Source organism: Chelonoidis abingdonii, chromosome 8, assembly GCF_003597395.2.
Source record: "Chelonoidis abingdonii isolate Lonesome George chromosome 8, CheloAbing_2.0, whole genome shotgun sequence".
NCBI classification, from domain to species: Eukaryota; Metazoa; Chordata; order Testudines; family Testudinidae; genus Chelonoidis; species Chelonoidis abingdonii.
Window position 1 is genome coordinate 32,439,812 of NC_133776.1, and position 23,027 is coordinate 32,462,838.

Sequence of the window (23,027 nt, forward strand, 5' to 3'; positions counted from 1 at the left end):
ATTAAATTGATATATGTACACAAAAATTTTCTGTCTTTTAACACCATCTTACCCATTTTAACCATAGTTTTCTAAATCAGAAAATTTAATAAAATAACGGGAGGGGTAAGAAATGATTTTTTAAATAATATGAATCACTTAGCATTGTTGTCCCTTAGGAATCAAACAGAGAAATTTAGAGTCAAAGAAACTCCAATGAACAGTGGAGGGAAATACTCCCACATGACTCTAAGAGTTCAGATCATACCCTGCCTAGGCACTATTGCAAATTTAAACTGGATACAATTTAAAAAAACAAAACCACAACCAGGTTGCTTTGTTAAGGGTTTATTAATTAAGTTTCTACAAATTTACCCTGTTTTCACTTTGATGCTATTGTTGACACTGTCATCTTTTCATTGACTGGTGGTATCGAATGTGACTTCAGTCAGGTGGAATTATCAGTGAACGATCTGATAACTGAATAATTCCAGAATTAAAGATCTTATTTGTTGTCTCATATATATGGTATGTATTTTGTTTCACCAGAATGCTAAGAAGGTTATAGCCAAACCTTGTTTAATTATGAGCCATATTATTAAAAGGGTCCTTACTAGCTCGCTCTCCTTGAAACTTGCAAGATTAATTGTCTCAGTTTGTTTTGTAATTGCTCCTTACTGTGGCAAGCATGTGTTATGGTGTAATAGCTTAGATAGCCTTTTCTTGAATATTATAGCAGGTGATTTGCGATGTGTTGTGTTATTTGTTTGTAAAGAATTTTTCAAGATTTTTTCAAAAATTACGCACGTAGCCTCACATGAAAAACTGATTCTTGTTTTGGGGCTAAGATCTTTAAATGATACATTCCTGCAACTAAGACCCTTATTAAAGCTTAAGTTATTTTTGGGGATACTTTGCTCCATCCTAATTGGCTTCTTGTCCATTTAGGACCTGAGAATCTTGGCAACAGCGATTGCATCCTTTAGTTTGTAGGAATTTTAGTTGTAGGATTTTGAAGTTTAGTGACTACTATATACAAGGTCAAGTTTTGCAACTAGAAATATGGTCTGATGTCATAAGTAGATAGTAAGGGTAAATTTCTTTACCTGTAAAGGGGAACAAACCCTGACCAGAGAGGACCAAACAGAGAACTGGATTTTTAAAGTCTAGGGGAGGGATTATGGACTCTGAGACTCTTTGCTGTTTCTCCCGGCTGTGGAGTGAAACAGCTTTTTTCTAACTCCAATCTTTCTTTATAACTTTCGATCTACCAAGTGTGTAGTTAACAAAGGCCACAGCGGCAAATAGGCTGTTTATATGCTGTTCTGTGTTGTATTTACATGTGTGTTGAATTTTGCTTAGGACTGATTTAAATTGGCATCTTTTAAATCAGGACATGTTTATTCCTATTTTTCTTATTTTATAAGCCATATTTCCCTGTATCTGATCTCTTAAGTGCAGTGTTTTTTATATGTATGTTACTTCTTATTATATAAAGTTCTTTTTTTATAGACTTGCTTGAGGTCTTTTTCTCTAGTTACAGCTACGGGAAAGAAGGCGATGGGGGAACTCTCTCTTGTGTTAGCTGACTAAGGTCTGAATGCATAGCCCAGGGGAGGGTAAAATTATACCATCGACTGGTTTGTATTCAAGGAGCATAACACGGCATCCACTCCGGCTAACCCAGGAAAGGGAGGAAACGACTGGGACGAGATAGGAGACCCAGGGCGGCTCTGGGTCTTGGGGGGGTTTCTCCAGAAAGTCTGGTGGGGACCAGAGCATCCTGAGGCAGGCGCTGTTATTCCTGTCTTTGTGGGCATGCGAAATAAGATCCAAACTGGTAGAAAGCCTTGGGCGGAGTCCATAGTAAGCACGCAGATTTTGTGTACGCTAGATCCAGATTTGAGACAGCCCACGCTACCACACATGAGGTAGCAGTGGTGGGGATGATAAGAATCCAGAAGCCAGATAGCTATATATTTATTTTCTTTTCCCTGCTAGGGATTAACGCCGAGAAATAAGGGGTTTTTAGAAGTGCCAGATAGAATTTTTTTTTTTCTGCCTGCTTTTGGCAGTTTCATAGTAGTTTTAGCCCAGAGTCAATTCAAATGAGAAGCCATATTAGGGGGTCTTTGTTAAACCAATGGCAGTCAGTTTATCCCAGGCCAGCTACACACAGGTTAAATTACAGTGGCTTTGTTGGTTAAATTGCCATCACCAGAGAGAGCCACAGGAAGACACACCAGTTGCTAGGCAGATTTCAAAGAGACAGAAAGCCGCAATTCAGGGCAACACCACAACGAGGGCACTCAACACAAGGAAAACAGAAACCATGAGTGCCAAAGAGGCGCTGAAAAAGGGAATAGCACTTGCAACAAAACCATTTAGACACGAAACATGAACCATAAAAGGACATATGGAACGAAATAGGGACTCCGAACAAGGAAAGAAGCCCAGGAGAAGTTAGCCTTTCATCCAACTGAGGAAGAGAAAAACAACAAACGAGAAGATGGAAGGCTACAAAAAGAGAGTAAAAGCAGCCAAGATTGCAGCCTGTCCACAAAGGGAGAAGAGCGGGGAGATGGAACGGAATGGAAAAAAAAACCAAACAAGGAAAGTAACGAGGAGAGGTGGGGAAAGGAAAAAAACAGAGAAAGCATAACTGGACCGACTTAGAACAGGCTAAGCATCGGGAACCCAGCAAAATCCTAACCCCCTCCAGGCACCAGTGTTGTTTCTAACCGCACATGAAATTCCCAACATACAAGGCAGTATGACACGGAGGACCTTTCTTAGAAAATTTGTTGAAAGGCCTGCTTGGGTACAAGATCCCTACAGACCAGTAACATTGCTAGAGGTTGAGGTCACACTCAGTGGACCCTTGGCAGACGAGCGGCTGAAATGCCAAGGGACAAATGGCCACCGATTATTAAACTGTTTCAAGCCGATGGCCAGATCCGAATGGGATAACCCCGGGATTCACGCCCGGTCGGCATTCAAAACGAAACGTGGAAACACGATGGGTCATTTCCAAACATGCCTACTACATGGGGAACATTTGTGACGCCTGGATAGCAGGATCCCGGCTCAACCTTTGAACAACTGCGCCACCTCAGCAAAAGGAGCAGTTCTGGATGGTGTTCCTGAGGACAGACACGGTACATCCTAGGATGGAAAACCGAAAACTCTCACCGAGTGGGGAGATTGGAAGCAATGGATGGAAGTGGCAGAAAGCAGAAAGCTACTGTAAAGGGAGTGACAAACCCCCAGGGCCACACCAACAATTAAAACCCTACAACGAGGGCACCCAAAAACCCACCTACAACCCAATGAAGCCACAGACACCATACTTCCACCTCCCGTCGCCAGTAACTTACTTCAACCAGTGGTGACGCGTTCTGGAAATGCTATAAGTGTATGAAATGGGGACACATCAGGCCAACTGTCCAAAGGCCAACTGCCCAACCGACCCCACAGGTGCAAAGTCATTACACCACCCTCACTCCTAAGATTCCCTGGCCCAGGATTACCTCTTCAAATTCCTGAGCGAGAGGGAATAATTGCGATGGGCTGAAGAAGCGTACCGCGCCTGGAGAGACACGCGGGCACACAGTGTCAGCTATTCACCAATTCTTCGTCGATCCCAAACTCATCAACCCAACAGCCAAGTGACCATTTACCCCTTCATGTTCACCAGCTTGGTCTTGCCTACAGCTGAACTGCCTGTCCGTACAAAGGCGGTCAGGAAGGTGACTTTCGCGTCTATGACAATATCCCATCCCCATGCTACTGGGGAAACTGTTCCAACAAGTGAAGCAGACCAAAGAGTGGAATGGTACACGCAGCCAAACCAGGCAGCTTCCAGACCCATTCCTGTTCCTGAGGCGTTTCCACGAAGAACCTTGTCTGTGTTACCGAGACCCAACCGAGGAGGGTAGTGGACCCGTATCCATGCCAACGGCTGAACCCAGCCACAGCACACCAGTCCAGGCCCAGAACTGCAACAGCAAACCAGCACCAGCAAGTGCAACAACATCTTCAACCCCCAATGCCAGAAGGGGACCAAACGCAGCCTGAATGCAGAAGCAACAGACAACCATACCGAAGAGGCTTCAGCCAGAGCCTGAAATACACCAGGTGCACAAGCGACAGCGGTACAACCTGCAACCAGAAACCAAACCCATCACCTACATCACTTCCAATGAGGACCAAGCCCAAGTCCCCAGTCTTGAGGAAGAACTGGTGTCCCCAGCTCAGAGGAACAGTTCAGATGAGCAGGAGCGGATGACAGCTCAGAAGATTGGCGGCGGCGCACGGAGGCAACCCACTGCCTCTGCAGCTTCTTCTAACCAAGCCCGGTTTGTTTATAGACCAAGACTTTTATACAAAGGAAATTTCTTTCGGTGGACACCAGGAAGAATGGCAGCGCCGCACAAACAGTTGGTGTTTCCAACTAAGTACAGGGGGAAGCTCTTAAGCTTAGCCCATGATCATCCCAGTGGTCATGCTGGGGTGAACCGAACAAAGACGGTTGGGAAGTCCTTCCACTGGTGAGGTGATGGGCAGGAAGTTGCCCCAGTGTCCAGGTTCTTGTGAGGTTGTGCCCAAGAGTGGGAACCCCAGATTGTTCAAGGCCCCTCTCAACCACTCCCCATAATTGAGGTCCCATTTCAGCGGAGTAGCTGATATTCTTGGGTCTCCTTTCCAAGGATAGAAAGATGCCCATCCCTGGAAAGCAGCGAAAGCAGTACGTACTGACTTTCGTGGACTTGCTACCCGATGGCCGGAAGCAGTAGCTCTAGGAACACCACGCTAAAGCAGTTTGCTCGGGCCCTAACGACATTTTCGCCAGTCGGTAGGTTGGCCCTCGATATCCTTACCGATCAGGATCAATTTCCTGGCAGGCACCATGAAGACCTGTGGAACCACATGCGTGTGAATCACTTGGTTGCACCCCAACCACCATCAAACAATGGCCCTGGTCGAAAGGTTTAATGGAACTTTGGGGGCCTATGATCCGTTAAATTCGTAAATGATACTCACAACGACTGCGGACCTAGTGTTGCAGCAGTGCTCTTTTGCTTACAGGGCTTAGCCACATCCGTTTAGGGTTTCACCTCTGAACCTTGTGTATTGGCCACGAGGTTTAAGTGCCATTACAGTTGGTGGAAGCAACAACAATGAGGGTTACACCTCTCCAGGAACTAACATCTGGACTTTGAGCAAACTACAAAACATCCCCCATTCTCTAAGCCTTGCTAGAGAAACTAAAGGATTACCCAGGAAGAGCAAAAGCCTGATATATAAACATACCAGAGACGTCCTTCAGAGAGGAACCAGGTTGGTCTTAAAGGCGCAAACACGCTCATAAGATGGAACAGCATCATGGAAGGGCCATTTCACGGTCAAGAGCGCCGGGGGAGCTGTTAACTACCTCATAGCATTTTCCCAATTCCTCACTCAACCCTAAAGATGTACCGATGTTAATTCTCTCAACCCTTTATTCAAACTTACAAGTTTGTCAGTTTACAGTCCAAGCGGGAGGAGATGACGCTGAGTGGCTGACGGTTACTACGACGGAAAAAAAAGACCGGTGGAGTGGAAGAGTGTGAACCTCTGCAACCCCCTGGAATGTCTGCACGTCAACAAATTCAAGGCTGCTCACTGCTTCGCCCCATTTTTCTCAGCCACTCCAGGACGGACTGAAGGCATACCACTCCATTGACACATTAATGCTCACCCAGTTTGGAACACCACCCTACCGGCGTTGTCCCCTCACGCACAGCGGCTATAGAAGCGAGAGATCCAGAACATTGCTACAGATGGGTATAATCCGCTCATCTACCAGTGCATGGGCATCTCCAGTGGTTCTGGTACCCAAAACCAGATGGGAAATTACGCTTTTGCATGGACTACCTGTAAGCTAAATGCGGTAACTCCGTCAGACAACCGTATCCAATGCATGCACCCGATGAGCTATTGGAAATTTGGACGTGCCCAGTTCAATCTCTACAAAATAGATTAACCAAGGGGTACTGGCAAGTACCGCTAGATGAACCTGAAGAAAAGTCAGCATTGTCACCCATGCGGGGGTGTATGAATTTAATGTACTTCCTTCGGGATGCGAAATGCACCCGCCACCTTCCAGAGGCTGGTAGATGGTCTACTAGCAGGACTGGGAGGAATGCAGTTGCCTATCTCGATGATGTGCCATTTTTTTCGGACTCCTGGCCCGAACACCTAGAACACCCGGAAAAATGTTCTGAGAGTTCAGAGCAGGCGACTAACTGTTAGCCAAAAAGTGTCAAATAGGCCAAACAGAGTGACTTACTGGGACACCGGACGGGTCAAGGAACCATTAAACCCCCTACAGGCCAAGGTGGAGGCTATCCAAAAGTGGCTGTCCCAAAGTCAAAGAAAACAGGTCCATCCTTCTTAGGCTTGGCCGGGTACTACAGCGATTTGTACCACACTACAGCCAAATCGCTGCACCACTGACTGACCTGACAAAAGACCCCAGCCAACTACAGTAAATGGACTGAGGAGTGTCAGGAGCCTTTACCACTTAGGCGACGCTCACGTCTGACCCTTGCTAAGGGCCCAGACTTTGACAAACCATTCCTAGTAACCACCGATGCATCTGAGCGTGGTATAGGAGCAGTTCTCATGCAGGAAGGACCGGATCAGAACTTCCACTGTCGTGTTTCTCAGCAAGAAAACTATCGGAGAGGGAAAGCCCTGGTCAGTCGTGAAAAGGAATGCTATGCCATTGTACACGCCCTGGAAAAGCTACGCCCATGATGTTTGGGAACCGTGGCGTCCAGCTCAACTGCCATGCTGCCGCTAAAGTGGCTTCTAACAGCCAAAGGAACAACAAGAAAGTTCTTCGTTGGAGTCTAGCCTTCCAAGATTTTGATTTTGAAATTCAACACATTTCAGGAGCTTCTAACAAGTAGCTGATGCACTCTCCCGCGAGAGTTTCCCGGAATATATGGTAAAACTTTTCTTAAGATGTAGAAGTCTTGTAGTTTACATGCTTAGTAGTATATGTAAAGGTGCATGTGTTGTATTACTCTGTTTTAGTTTAAAGTTCTAGAAGAAATCACTGCCAGTGAACTTACACTGTCTGTGATTTGGGGGCGTTCATAAGTAGATAGGTAAGGGTTAAATTTTCTTTACCTGTAAAGGGGGAACAAAACACCTGACCAGAGACCAATCAGAGAACTGGATTTTTTAAAGTCAGGGGCGGAATTGGCGGACTCTGATCTTGTTTTCTCCCGCTGTGGAGTTGAAACAGCTTCTTCTAACTCCATCGTTCTTTATAACTTTCGTCTACCAAGTGTGAGTACAAAGGCCACAAGGCAATAGGCTGTTATATGCTTTGTGTTGTATTTACATGTGTGTTGATTTTGCTGGACTGATTTAAATTGGCTATCTTTTAAATCAGATGTTTATTCCTATTTTCTTATAAGCCATATCCCTGTATTGATTCTCTTCATGCAGTTTTAGTTTATGTATGTTCTTTTCTTTTATTAAAGTTTTCTTTTTTAAGACTTGCTGAGGTCTTCTTAGTTACAGCTACGGGAAGAAGGGGGGGGGAATCTCTTTGTGTTAGCTGACTAGTCTGAATGTCATAGCCAGGGGAGGTAAATTATCCTCGCTGGTTTTATTCAGGGAGCATAATACGGCATCACTCCGGCTAACCCAGGGAAAGGGGAGGGAAGCTGGGGATGAGATAGGGAGACCCAGGGCTCTGGGTCTTGGGAGGCGTTTCTCCAGGGAAAGTCTGGGGGGACCAGAGCGAGGCAGGCGCTGTATTCCTGTCTGGTGGCAGCGAAATAAGATCCAAGCTGGTAGAAAGCTTGGGGGAGTCCATAGTAAGCACGCAGATTTTGGACGCTAAGGTCCAGATTTGAGACAGACGCTTACCACACTGTACATCTCCACTTCTGCATTTTAGATGATCATTTGCCTGATTTCAAGAGCCAGATGCTAAAAAACTCAATAAATTGCAGATCTCTAGCAGAATCAGCTGGGTAAAAATGAGTATCCAAAAACCTAAAGCATTAGCCATCTTCCTATGCATCCATCCCAACACTGGTGTTGTACCACTGTTTCTTGTATCATTTCTGGACATTCTGCCCTCAGAAGAGTTGGAGGGATATTTGAGAATGATAAGGCAGAAATACTGAACAGCTGACTGTGGCTAGTTCATCTCTAGTGATCTCTTCTGTGGAATTCAGTATGGATTAATAAGCCCGTAAAAACTTTGGCTGACGTTTTCAAAAGCAAGTGCCTGAAACTGTATTTAGTCCTCCAATAAGTGGTTTGATTTTCAAAACCTGAGACTCCATGACTCCAATTGACATGGAGTAGCTAAATCTGGATTTAGAAACCTAAATTTGGGAATCTGGGATTTTTGGGTTTTATTTTTTTTATTTTTGTTTTTTAAACATTGGTCATGGTGAGCCTGACACAGTGAGGTTCTGAGCACCTTCAGTTTCCCCTGAAGTTAAAAGGAATTGAGAGCCTTTGGCAACTTGCAAACAGACATTTAGCATCTCCCCAAGGTCTCACAATGCCATTGTACAAAAGATATAAAAGCACATTGGCATAGCTACTTATGCCTCTTCTTCCAAAGCCACTTCTTTTCACAAGAGCCCAGGCAATATCTTCTGCCATCCCAGAGATTATCTCTGCTCCAGAGTAGTTCCCATAGTGGAAGCAGCAAAATACCACAAAAGAGATGATTCTTTGACAGTTCTGACTTTACTGAAATCAGGAAGTACTAGGATTCTTTAAAGTACATTCTCACAAGAATTTCTGCTCAGGTTACCTCAGATATAATCAAATGACCATCTAGGATGATGAAATCCTGGCTCTTCTGAAGTCAGCTGAAAAATTCACATTGGCTCCGCTAAGGACAAGATTTCATGACCCAGTCTTTACAACCTGGCCTTTCCAAACCTCCACATCTTTTGTGGTTTGCCCAACATGCATTTTCTCCTCTTTCTTCTCACATTATTTATCCACACACACTCAGCTTTTCACGTTATATATATATGCACACACATACATACAGAGTATAAAATACACACATAATCAGGTCAATGACTTTCCTCTAATTTAGTAGCTGGCACTCTTCTCATAGAGTTGGCACTGAATAAAAATAAAGCAAAGTCTGAGGGCACTGTGTTATTGCAGGCACTCTTTCTTGGAAGAGCGGAAACACTGAAGTCCTCCTGACCATTCATGGTAGTTAAAGGTCCTGTCTGGCACTGGTCTCAAGTGTTGGACAGTTGAAGGGAGGAGTGAATCTACACAAAAGGAAGCTGCAATTAAACATCATCTAGGAATTTATTTATGTAGAACATGCACAATATGTTGGGTCCTGCAGTAAAGAGAAATTGCATGGGGACTGAAATCTTATAATCATGGCATACGGGCAACAAGTAATTTTTTGCAGTCCTGCTTCCTGTCAGAAAGCATGTCATTCATTTTAAAAGAAAATATAGTATGAGATTCTTAAGATTTTTTTATTTCCCTGATAAGCTCAGAGCCCTTGTATTGGATTCCAGCTCCTAATATTTCAAAGACTGTCTAAATTAATATCTTTCAAACACCCAAAACTTAGCAAGGAATGAAAATTGTTTTTCAACTTGCTTCAAGAATTAATACTGGAGAATAGAGGTTTTTTCCTCTCAGCAAATTGAAGTTGAATACATTGTATTCAGTCTCCTTAGAAATGGAATTGATTGCTGGAGGTTAATACTAGCATAGCAAGTCACAGGAAAACGTTGTGTGGGGGTGAAGAGAGATGAGATTGATTTGATGTTTTGCTTATAAAACATCAGCAACAATCTGTTCCTCTAATACTAACGTAAATGCAAAAGTGCAAAAAGTAAATATATTAGTTCATTGTGACTTTAAGGACAATTGGATTGCAGAGATGATATTATTATTTTTCATGGAGCAGAGGGAGAGCAGTTAAGTCACACCATTCAGTCTCCTTAGTTAGCTATGTGGCACAACAAACTGAAATTGACTTCAGCAAAGTCACATTTTCTTCCTTTTTGGCAGAATGTTCTTTTAAAAAGATTATTCTTTATAGCTCTTGTCAGGGTAACTGCATCTGTATTTCCTATTAGTGGCCCAGAAAGGGCACCCACTCTCAGGTTCCAGCTGCCAGCTGTAGTCTCTCTTGGGTGGAGACCTGCATCCCCTTTCCCTTTTGACCAGGGTTTCCTGGCTGCATGATTCCCTGTCTTCACAGTGTATTTCCCAGCACAGACCAAGGACCCAAAGATACCTGCTTGCTTTTTCTTCAGAGACAGATAACAGCTGTATTTGCTATACTTATAAGGTACCACACAGAATTTCCTATGCACACCTACTTTATTCTTAAGGTAAAAAGCACTACAGAGAAAATGTATTAAAAGCAATAAAATAACCTATATACATGCTAATAAGCTTACTAGTGTTAACCCCAACCCCAAACCTAACATGGATTCTGGCAGGATCAGCCCTTCAAACCCCCACCTTCAGGGATTCCTTGTGGTTACCACTGCATCACAGCCTCAGCTCAGAACAAGCACAATCATGACATAAAGGTCAATTTGAATATATGATTATGGGGTCTTTGATCTGGAGTTTCCAGGAGTGGATATTGTAGATATTGAGTCTCTCTCCCCAAGGAGTTGTGATGGGTTCAATCACAGAAACCCCCTTGAGACTGTCACCTGATGTGCTGAGACTACCTCTGAGCCAATTTTCTCTGCCAGTTTGGGCCTCCAGAGCCCTGGCTTGCTGAGCCAGACATGCCAGTCTGCTTCAACATAGACCCAGGGTCTGAATCGCATGCCCCAAAGCTGCAGACTTAACTGAAAACAGCTTAAGAAATGCTCCTGTCTTGAGCACCCAGACATCCTGCTCCCAGTGAAATCCAAACCCCAAATGAATCCATTTTACTCTGTATAAAGCTTATACAGGGTAAACTCATAAATTGTCCACTCTCTATAACACCGATAGAGAGATATGCACAGCTGTTTGCTCCCCCAGGTATTAATTACTTACTCTGGTTAATTAATAAGAAAAAGTGATTTTATTAAGTATAAAAAGTAGAATTTAAGTGGTTTCAAGTAATAACAGACAGAAAAAAGTAAGTTACCAAGTAAAATAAAACACTCAGGTCTAAGCCTAATACATTTAAGAAACAGAATACAGGTAAATCTCGCCTTCAGAGATGTGCCAATAGGCTTCTTTCACAGACTAGACTCCTTTCTAGTCTGGGCCCAATCCTTTCCCCTGGTACAGTCCTTGTTCTAGCTCAGGTGGTAACTAGGGGATTTTTCATGACTGCAGCCCCCTTTGTTCTGTTCCACCCTCTTATATAGCTTTGGAACAAGGCGGGAATCTTTTGTCTTTCTGGGTCCCTAGCCATCCTTCTATATGGAAAAGCATCAGGTTTAAGATGGATTACAGTACCAGGTGACATGGTCACATGTCCCGTGAGACTCCAAGCCTCCATTCTTCCTGGCCTGACTCACAGGAAGGCTTGCAAGTAAACAGAGCCATTTACAACCAATTGTCCTAGTTGATGGGAGCCATCAAGATTCCAAGCCACCATTAATAGTCCACACTTTGCATAATTACAATAGGACCTCAGAGTTATATTTCATATTTATAGTTTCAGGTACAAGAATGATACATTTATACAAATAAGATGAACACACTCAGTAGATTATAAGCTTTGTAATGATACCTTACAAGAGACCTTTTGCATGAAGCATATTTCAGTTGCATTATATTCACACTTATTAGCATATTTTCATAAAATCATATGGAGTGCAACATCACATGTGTATCTTCAAAATGTTGACTTCCAGAGGAGAATTTGCATCCCCCTCAGTCAAGATACTTATGAGGAAATCCACTTTACACATAATGTTCTAAAAAGACCTTTGAACTTCCTAATACCTTCCAGAAATTGCATTAATCTTCTCTTCCTGCTAAAGAAGTCTCATGTAATCTCACAATAGCACAGACATTTGCATTTCTAATACAATGTACCCCAAGGGTATTAACTCTAATTCAATAAGGTTTAGGTTAATTCAATAAGCTTCATTCTGGATATTACAGGATATTGTCAGTCTGCCACAGCTCTCAGCTATCAGTCTATGGCCTGACCAAACCCCAGCCATTTCCCTCTGGCTTGCTGCACCAACTGCCTGCCCCAGGTGGCTAACTTCCCAAAAGACATACCCTTCTGGATGTCTAAGAACATAATATTATAATTAAAACCCTAGTTTTAATGATCTCATAATTATGTTGTGGTTTTGTTATTACTGTTGTCTGTTAATATATAGCTTGTTTCTAATTTCAAATGTATAAAAGGAGTGTTTTAACCCTACTCATCATCATCTTCTGCTCACAAGGGGCTTCCATTACAATAACTGTCCCCCGTCAGTCAGTGAAACAACATTAAAGTCTGTCACTACTTCGGATAGTTCCAAGATAATGCCAAAATATGCTCATTCCACTGCCACAACAACCCTCTGGCTGGTCAATTGATTTTCCTTTACATCCATCCAAGGTAGTTATTAATTACTGTCCATCTAGTCAAACAGGTTCACCCTCAGATTCTGAAGTGAGTAACTAATTCAATAAAACAGAAGAACAACAAAATTATTTTAAAAAGTTAGTTAACAATACGATTAGGATTGTCAGACTGATTCAGTTAAAATATAAAACCAGCCCAAACTTCCACCCCATCTATCCCATACAAACCAAACACTTTTAGAAGTTCAGAACAGGCTTGTTTTTTTAACTGTTTTATCTCTCAGTTCTTCATTGAGTTGGATTTGGGACTGGAATTAGAAGAACTGAAAACCCCAGTGAAAGTTTCCCTGGATGACATTCTCATGCAATACCAGAAATCTCAGCACAGACCAAGAGATTTAGAGCAGTCTCGGAGAGGGCTAAATTAGCCACCCAGTTTTAGATGTATTTCCCTCCCCTCATTATTATGTTGCTCTCTTCCGCTACACCAAAATCCTGGTTCTTCAGGGTTCATTTATCGGTCAATTTGATACAAAAAGAGAAAAGAAATGTGACTTTTTCATTTGTGTCATATGTACAGACCTAAGGAAAGGCACTGGTGTTTCACTTTACCTAATATATATGTCACTTTGTTTATACTACATTAGGTTATTCAACCTAATGCAGGTAGAAATGTAGGCCTCTCACTTGGGTCTAAGCTCATAAAGTGCTTTTGTGCTTCCAGTATTTACTTGATTACTTTCAGAATTTGCAACAGTACTATTCAAGTGGTCCTAGTTCTTCTTCTTTCTCCTCATTATTGTTAAGGTAGTCTGGAAAGGAGAAAAAATGTTATTCTGCCATTCCTTCCCTCCCCCTTCTTTATGAGAGTTAAAGAAAGCCTGACAGGGTGTTTTTCATCAGCACTTTTTATTACCTTACCAACATCAGGAATAGAAAATCTTGTCTTAACTGGTTTCACTAGGGAACTCCATGGAGGACTAGAAAGCTGGAGTGGGATCTCTCAGCCCTCAGTTTTAGGGCATTTGAAGTTTTTCTTCAAAGTGTTTGTTGGTTTTTTTACTGTTCGTTTTTGGAATGAGAGGAAACTTCATCTTTGCAGTCACTGTACTTTCAGTATTATTTGTCCTGTACCAAAGTGCCTAGGAACCTGAGGTGCCTAGAGTCTGGGACAGGCACTTCTATCAAATAGTTATAAATTGAAATAATTCAGTCAATCAGGAATGAAATAATCAGACTCCCTAGAACTCCGGATTCAAATCCCAGCAGGGTTGACTCAGCCTCTCATCTCAGTATCATACACTTTACTTTCTGGTCTTTTGGGTGGCACCTTAAAATGCTAGGACCATTCTTTTCAAAACTTGGATGCCTAAATCAAGGTGCCAGAGTCCATATTCAGGCACCTAAACAGGAGTGACAAGTATATTTTTCAGAAATGCTAAGATACTATTCTCCATGACTACCCTGGGAGCTGCAATTGCTCAGGACCTCTGAAAATCAAGCCACATACTGAGGGATTTAAATAAAAATGTAAGTGCCTAACTTCAGACAATCCCAGCTGAAAATTTGGCTTTTAACATCCTTTCTGCTTTGCAAGAGCATTCAAGGTCCCATGGCTTTTCAAATGGAAGTAGGGGTTTACCCTGATGTCCGTGGCCAAAGTAGGGACCAGTGTGCCAGTTGTGCACCTAGCTGCCTTCATCCTCCATTTCACTGGTGCTGTGTGAATTGATGGGGGATGAACAGTGCTGTAAAAATTCAAAATATTATTGGCTGTTCCTCTATCTTCCTGTTGCTCCTGCATCTCTTTTCTTTTCTTTTTGCCCCTTCCTGCTACTTCCTCACCATGTCTTAGGAATCCTCTAAAACTCTGCTCCAGGAAGAGGAAGAAAGTTAGTTGCACTGTGCATAAACAGGATAGGGCTTAAATCCTGGCCATATTGAAGTCAAAACACCCATTGACATCCATACTGCCGACATTTCATTCCAGGATTTTAAATACCTTAGACAGTGAGAGTCTAACTCTCTTGGGTTTGTTTTAAAGTTTGCAGTTCCTAAATAAGCTGGAAAATTAAAATCAGCACCATATTAAAAAAACAAAGCCCTATCTTCTCATATAAATTCTCATTATTTATAGGGCTGTTTAGCGATTAAAAAAATGAAGGGACATACGAATGTTTAGCATCTCCGGCACGTAAATACCTTGCAACTCCAGCTACACAAGTGCCATGCAAATGCCTGTTCTCACTTTCAGGTGACATTGTAAATAAGAAGCAGGCAACGGTAAATGTAAACAAACTTGTCTGTCTTAGTGATTGGTGTCCGTTACAGCTATCCCCCTATTCCATTTTGTTTCTTACAGCTGTCCCCATACTCCATTTTGTTCTCCTCCTGTGGCCGCCCCTTCCCTGGCTGTTAAGTTGTTTACCAGGGCCACTGCCCTTCTCAAAGGGAGGGCCCCTTATAGTCTTTTACCAAGAGCCATTGCCCTTAACACGGAATGGAACTTGTGCTAAGTGGGACCAACTGCCTGTTCAAAGGGTTAGTCCTGTTATCACTTGTTAAACCTGGGTGCGTGCGTAGGTAGCAATGTCCGAGCTGCAGACCTATTTGTTTTAAGCTTTGGGGCATGAGTCATAGGCTCATGTGCTTTGAGTCCACTATTGCACAGGACTCTGCCAGACAGGTCTCTGTGCTCACCTACAGTGTTTTTTCCCTGTGCCTCCTCCCCTTGACAGAGGAGCCTATCAAAAGTACTGGCGGGAAACTGCCTGAATTTGCCTTAAAAACAGGCATTTTTAAACTAAGATCAGGAAGGTTCCTGCATTGCTGCCTGGTCTGATCAGCCAGAGGTTCGGGGGTCCTTTCTCTGCTCTCATTTTATTTTTGAGCGTACCCCGTTTTTTTAAAACCCCCCACGAAGAACAAATTGCTGCCTGAGAGATCTCTGATTATGAGACCGTATCTAGTCTTCTGATGATCATGCTGCTTTTACCTCTGCTGCTTCCTTTGGGGCTGGTAAGAATCCCTCTGTGAAACTCGCTATACTCTTTATTTTATTATTTTAGCTGCTGGCTCTGTCTCCCCAGCACTCAGACTCAGCTAAACCTTGGTCTGTGTCTTAAAACCTCTCTTAAACTCCGCAGCACTTTGCTGCTAAAAAAACCTGTGCTGCTGCTAAACTGTGCCTTCTTGGACTGCCAGCTTGCAGGGCCCCCCACTGCTGCTAAGGTGCAACTATTAGAATCAGTTTCTTAGTCTAGATAAGTTGTAATTTCATTTTGCATAGCTGTAGTTAAGTTAGGTTAGAGAATTGTTTGTATTGTGCTCTGAAGTCAGGTTTAAAAAAATATTGTTGCATTGTGTTCTGTTACTTGCTAATTTGTGTAGTCTTGGTTAAGTTAGATATAGATAATTTTGCTGTGTTCTGTTTATTGTGGTTAAGTCTGTTTTCCCGCTGCCCCCAAACCTCAATGTATTACTAAGTCTAGCATAAAACCCATGATTTACCCTTTTTTTTCTCTCTACACACCTCACTTATATTTACACTACTGTGACACTTTTACCCATAACTGTTAGTTGGCTATATGCTGCTGTGACACCCTTTACATTAGAATTGTTAGCTACCTGTTACATTTATACTTCAGTGTTATTGATTACCAACTGTATTGTAACCCCACTGTATTATACCCACTATTGAAACCCCCTATACTATTTGCTAAAAGAACATCCCATGTTACCTTAACAACCCAACCCTCACTATTGAATTTTCCTGTTTTTTGCATTTTCTTAATAAAGCTTATATTTGCACCCCCTGTGTGGTATTGTCCCCAGATCCCATATACCTGCTGGCAGGACAATTGGCTGAACAGAAAGTAGGTATGTGGAATTATCGGCGCTAAAGTTTTACATTGTTTTGTTTTTGAGTGCAGTTATGTAACAACAACAAAAATCTACATTTGTAAGTTGCACTTTCACAACAAAGAGATTGCACTACAGTGATTGTATGAAGTGAATTGAAAAATACTATTTATTTTATCATTTTTACAGTGCAAATATTTGTAATAAAAATAATATAAAGTGAGTACTGTACACTTTGTATTCTGTGTTGTACAGAAATCAATAGATTTGAAAATGCAGAAAAACATGCAAAAATATTTAATACATTTCAATTGGTATTCTATTGTTTAACTGTGCGATTTATTGTGATTAATTTTTTTAATCATGATTTTTTTTAGTTAATTGCATGAGTTAACTGCGATTAATCAACAGCCTTAGTTATTTATGCATGATTCTTACTGCTTAGCAGATTACCCTAGAAATGAAGAGTTTTACACAACTGTGTTGTAAGGATTCATTATTCTTTACTTTTTGCCCCATAGTATCAAGGTTTGTAGGCTATGGCTTCAAATTCAAATCTGCTTTCTGTGATTTTGAAGCCTCTAATTGAAAGAGAATAAGTAAAGTGATTAGAATGTAATAGAGGTATTCCAGAAACCTGCAAAAATGGTAGTAGTCTTTATTCACTGTATTTTAATTTAAAACAGTCAGGCATAAGTAACAAAGAGTCCTGTGGCACCTTTTAGATGAATAGATGTATTGGAGCACAAGCTTTCATTGGTGAATACCCACTTTGTCAGACTCATGTGGGATAAGTAGTTTTCGTCAACTATTGATTTATCAGTATCCTTAATTTCATGATAGCTTGTTCTAATTAAATAACATTTGAATGTCATAAATTGTATATCCCTCACTTAACATTGACTGAGGGGGTTTTAATGGCTCTCTCGCACCTTCAAATCTCTCATGATACTCAGTACAATCAATATTGTTCCCCTGGTTGATGTTGGATTATTGAAGGGCTTTCTGTCCTACTTTGATGTCATGCAGAAATGTAGACGCTTGAGATTTAACCCATAGAGAGCTGGCATTTTTCCAAATAGCTAGCTACATCAATGCAGCAAGAGAATGCTTACTGGTACCTACAATACTTGGGGGTTAATATAAAACGTTTAAGTATTTAATGGAGAACTACTTTTTATGGCATAAAGAAAATAATATCGGTAGGGAAAATTTTTATGCTCAATCTCTGTTAACATTTATGGTTTACAAAGGCTCATCAGAAAAAAAAAGGGTGCACAGAATGCACTTCCATGACAGAAACAGTTTAAACACACAGGAGAGTGCTATCTATTGCTAGACTGCTTATTCATTTTAAACACGTAACTTTAAACAATCACTTTTAAAGTTGTCTTTCCTGGGAAGTCTCATTGGCCTGAAGGATGTCCAGACAGAGCGTGGTTTACCAAACTAAAGCTTAAATCAGATGTGCAAGCTGCTGATGCACTGCTGCTATTGTAATTTACTATTCAATAAAAAACGTTGGCATCCTGGGTTTAATTCTGCTGTAAGATACGCTGGAGTTATTTCAAATTTTACATGAGTGATTTATTGGGGTTGTTACCTTTATATCTGTAAAATCTCTTTAACAGGTCTATAAATTTTGCAGAAGGGTAAGTGTGGGAGACTGTAAACTAGATGTTTTGATTTAATGCAGAGAAAATGTGTTGTTTCTACCAGGTATCTTCATTACATTGAAATGAGCCCAAGTATAATTATGTGGTAACCTCAAGGAAACTGCTGATGTTTTACAAGCACTTTCTTAAGGGCTAATTTGGTTTATACTGTGGGGAAGAAAAAATGTGTGCGCAATTCTTTGAGGATGACTTCATTTGAACCAGCTAATTCCTGCAAACACTATAATGCCTTGGACTCTAATCCTGAATGCACTTATACATGCATAATGTTACTCACCTGAGTCATCCCTTTGATATCAAAGGGGCTACTCAGACAAGCAAAGTTAGGCATGTGCATGCTCAAAGGATCAGGACCTTAGTGCTCAATGAGCGGGGAAATTTTGAAAAGGGCCACTCTTGGAAACAGCCTAGATGTAGGCACATGATCATGGGTGCTCAAACAAAAAGGGGTATTTTAAAAGCTAACTGTGGCTGATGCTGCAGTTCTTAAAATTTCCTGGAGGTCCCTCAGTGTGCAAGGAGATTACAAACTTATGCAGAAGATGACCACTAGGGTTGCCACCTTTCTAATTGCTGGTAACTGGACCCCCAAAGGCCCCACACTCTTCGCCTCTTCCCCCAAGGCCCTGCCCCCTGTTGCTCGCTCCTCTCCCCTTTTTCTCCCATTGCTCGCTGGATCGCCTCCATCTCCCTCCCTCCCACCAGCTGGGCTCCCTCTGCTCCAGGGCTGGGACAGGAGCTGTTGCATCCTGACAAGCAGCCTGCCTGCAGGTAGGAGGTGGCCCTGGCTGAGCAGCGGCTGATGCAGGTTAATGACCTGTGTTCTACCCTCCCTGCCCCTCACGGTAACCAGACTTTTCGTGTCCGGTCAGTACATCTAACCGTACACTGCCAGGTTCCCTTTTTGACCAGACTTTCCAGTTGAAAACTGGGCACCTGGCAACCCTAATGAGTACAGGGTAATGAAGTGTTCAAAATCTTTCTGCTTTTGTATGATTTGGTTTCTGCCGCCTTCTGGTCCCCATTTCAAGATGTCATCAATACACCCGACCTCTAAGATAGCTGCATATAAAGCCACTATTCTTTCATGTGGGATCTAGGCCAGTTCCACACAGAACAAGTACTCCTCCGGTTTCAGATGTGAAGAAAAGCTCCTTAACTAGAATAGGGATGAAGATGGGGAATGGGGGAGCATGGATTCCACACACTCTGTATAACTCCTATGGGGAGTGCTCTTTGAGATCTGTGTTCAGTTGTGGCAGGAGAGGAATGTGAAGCATATAGTTATAATGGGTGGGAAAGTGTAGCTGCACAGATGCTGGATGGGATAAAGTTAGTATGTACCATGCTCTCTCTGGGCACCCTCCAGGCCAATGAGACTTACCAGGAAAGACTGCTTTAAAAGTGATTGTTTAAAGCTGTTTAAAAAAAAAAAGCAGCCTAGTAAAAGACAGCACTCTCCTGTGTGTTTAAACTGTTTCCACCATGAAAACGCATCCTACCATTGCAAGCTGTCAGACTTGACAGATCATTGGCCTGATTTTTGTCATTGTTTATTACTGAATAGTATATAGGACCATGGTGCTTTACAGGGATGCAAGAAGAGGCTGAGGGAAGGCCAGGGTGAAGACAATGTGAGTACGTTGTGACATGAGATGCTAACAGGCACAGTAAAGGGCCACATGGATTTCTTTAAAACTGCCCATAATATCATAGCTCCTAAAGTACCTTGAATCAGGGAGAAACATAGTGGATGTTGTCAGGAAAGGAGGTGAGGTCATAGCAGAAAGCCTGACAGATGTCATGGAACTGAGTGGAAAATGAATCCTGAACTGTCTCCAGACAAGCAGCCCTGGACTGAACAAAGAGGGCTTGGAAATAAGAGGTGAGAGGTCAGAGAGATTTAGGCTGGTAAGAACCTTGAGGGCAACAGTGAGGAGCTTGAATTTAAACTGGAAGGCAAGTGGGAAGAATTTTAGGAGGTGTTGAACTGATCTGGTTTTAGCAAAGCCTATTTGCCTTCATAAAAATATAGGACAATGGAGTGGCTGATGGGAGTTTGGTTACCACATAAAGGTTAATTTAACTTCAGAAATCATGTTTGTCAAATACAGCAATAATTGATCATTTGTCTTTAAACTCTGAATGGTGTTTAGCAAACAGGGAGTGCAAGTATCATTGCATTGAAACACAAGGCTGCCCTCCTCTCATCCCAACAGCTAAGCTAAATTTCAGAATATGAATCCTGTGATGAAGTTCATAAATAAAATATCAGGGAAAATGAGGTACATAACAGAGATCTTTCCCGAAGAGAAGCAGAATCATATCCCTCAAAGAAATAAAAGAATAAAGGTAAATAAAAGTGATGGGTCTGGGCCATAGAGTTTTGCTATGGATCCAAACTCTTCCAGTGCCTGGGGTTGTTTGGACTCACAGTTTGGATTTGGCCCCATCTCCAGTTTTTTGCTATTGAAATTCATTCTGACCGAAGCACAGAGGTTTCTCATTGTCATATTACAAGATGTGTTCTCTATTATATGGGCGTGACAATATTTGCTTGAATGATGCAGCACTGAGTATGGAACACAGAATGTGTGCTCAATATAATGGATGGTGCTGCCACTGCATGCAAAACTATCTTGCATCATGGCACTGCATTATATGGGTCTTTACCTCCAATATTTGTTTTAAATTGTTTTGCCTTTGTTAGTCCTCACTGACTGGATAGTTGATATTTATTTTTAGCCCCACAAACATATTACAAAAAACACATAAATCCCAATGAAGCTGTAAAGAGTAATGTATCCATAGTAACAATCTTAGTAGAGTGGATTTATATATGTTTGTATGCAGAATTTACAAACTTAGGCCCTGACTCTTCACTGGATTTGCTAGCACTGACTCCCAAGCCCACACTGAGTCCCACTGGCCTCAATAGATTTCTGCGCTGAAGAAGACGGGTGTGTAAAGTTCTCTGCTTCTGTACTCTGTTGTTGCTTTGGGGATACTATCTATAGTTTCTCCAGGTATGGAAGCAGACTGAAGATTTATGTTTCATATTTTCCCTTTAAAGCTAATTGTCTCCTGATGCTATCAGGACCATCCCCTCAAGACAAATAGATTTATTGGTCTGTTTCACAGAAGAAACCCTGTTATAACAATTAAATTATTTGCCATTCTTGTGTAACATGTTTAAATGATTCCTTAAATAGATTGGTTTGAAATGAAAATTTGACTGCTGTGTCCAAATGGTCCAATTTACAAGACTCTTGAGGTTTTATCATAGATAATCTTTTTTTTTTAGTTCGTCTTAAAAAAATCACACTTCTGTCTGAAATTTTATTGCCACAAGTAATACCTATGATTGCTATAACTGAATGAGATTAGGGAGAAAGTTGTGTGCGTGTGCATGCGTGCACACATTTGACTGCACTTTGTGTATAGTCAGTTTCACTGTATTCACTTGAATAGTCAAGGGCCCAATTCAGTTCCCATTGAAGCCAATGTAAAATGAAGTGTCGTGCTTCCATTGCCTTCAGTGGAGTTAGACTGAGACTTCAGTTAGCCAGTTTTTCCTTGTTTGCATGGGACTTTCACATGGCAATGAAGGGGAGGAAAACATGTAAAAATACAAGAAAAGGTCATTGTAAAACTACAGCCATTGCCACGGAAACTCAGCAAATAGTGTAATAACAAACTATTTTCATAGTTTAGTGAAACTCTTCAGAAAGACTGGATTTCAAGTTGTCAGTGTCCCTGTAATCTAATGTGCCTGTTTTCCAAGTTAATGTAGACTCTGTAACAAACACCAGCCAGTTACAGACACGAGTCATAATAATGGTTTTTGTTTCTCTTTGTTTCAGTTGTTCGAGTTCATGAATTTCTTGGCTGAGAATGTCATCTTCTGTTACATGGGGCTTGCACTATTCACATTCCAAAATCATATATTTAATGCTCTCTTTATATTTGGGGCATTTGTATCCTTTGCTTTTGGAATCTTCAACAATGACTATTTGGGATGAAAAAAATTAAAATAAAGTAAACAAAAGTCTTTTTAAAATGCTAAAAAAAATTCTTTGTAGTTCAAATTGAAGAGGAAGGCAGGCAATTGGCTTTGTTTTAATATGTACATTTTAGTAACTCTCTTAACAGACCTAAGGAGATGATTTGTTGGCATACACTGTAACATTTTGCAGACCTGTTGCAATGTGCAAAGATTAAGGCAAATCTCTCGTTTCTTATATCTTTTTTACTTACATGGAACTACCACTGATGTTGATGTCATATAGGCCAAGACATGGAGGTTTTGCCCTTAGTTCTTTCATGTTTCCTCAGTGCTAGGTACCATTCTGGAACGCCACACAATGACTCCTTTCTGCCCCCTCTCCCCCGAACAAAAGCCCTTTGCTTGTCACTTTTTGATGAATTGCAGTAACTTCACAAGCAGGGACTTTAGTGCTTGCTTGATTGCATGCACTTTTATATGTAGCTTCCAAATTGATATTAAAAGCTCAATTATGACTCCCCTATAACTACACAGAGGCAAGTATAATATGACTGCCCCGAACCTAAGCATTGGAGAACTGCTACAGCTGACAGCAGCAAAGGGACTGTGACCAATGATGCCCTCTTGTTGTGGGCCAAGAAGCTGGTGCAAGGCTATGCTAGATTGACATACAGGGGCTATGTGATCTACAAGTGTAGTAACTGCTGTTGATGTGTGTGCTCTCCCAAGCCCCCAATGGCACTGTGCCTGCTCCTGGACTCTGCAGGCATAATACTTCCAGACACTCAGGTGCATCACCTCCTTTTTCATCCACAGCATGTCTCAGGCTCTTACAGCCATAACTGAGCCCTAGGATTCACAAGGTGGGGGTAGGAAGGAACCTCTTTATAGCAAGGTTTGTATATAGAATTAGTTATGATTTTTTGGTCCTGATTTTTCTAAAATAG

The 23,027-nt window shown here is 41.7% G+C and overlaps 1 protein-coding gene across 1 annotated transcript in view; it reads left to right on the forward strand.

Annotated features, from left to right (window-relative positions):
* Positions 1 to 23,027, forward strand: part of SLC9A9 (solute carrier family 9 member A9) — a 327,170-nt gene that overhangs the window by 176,337 nt on the left and 127,806 nt on the right. The window contains exon 10 of the mRNA XM_075068481.1: positions 21,938 to 22,051. Coding sequence (XP_074924582.1) covers positions 21,938 to 22,051 — 114 coding nt within the window. The remainder of the gene's footprint in view (positions 1 to 21,937; positions 22,052 to 23,027) is intronic.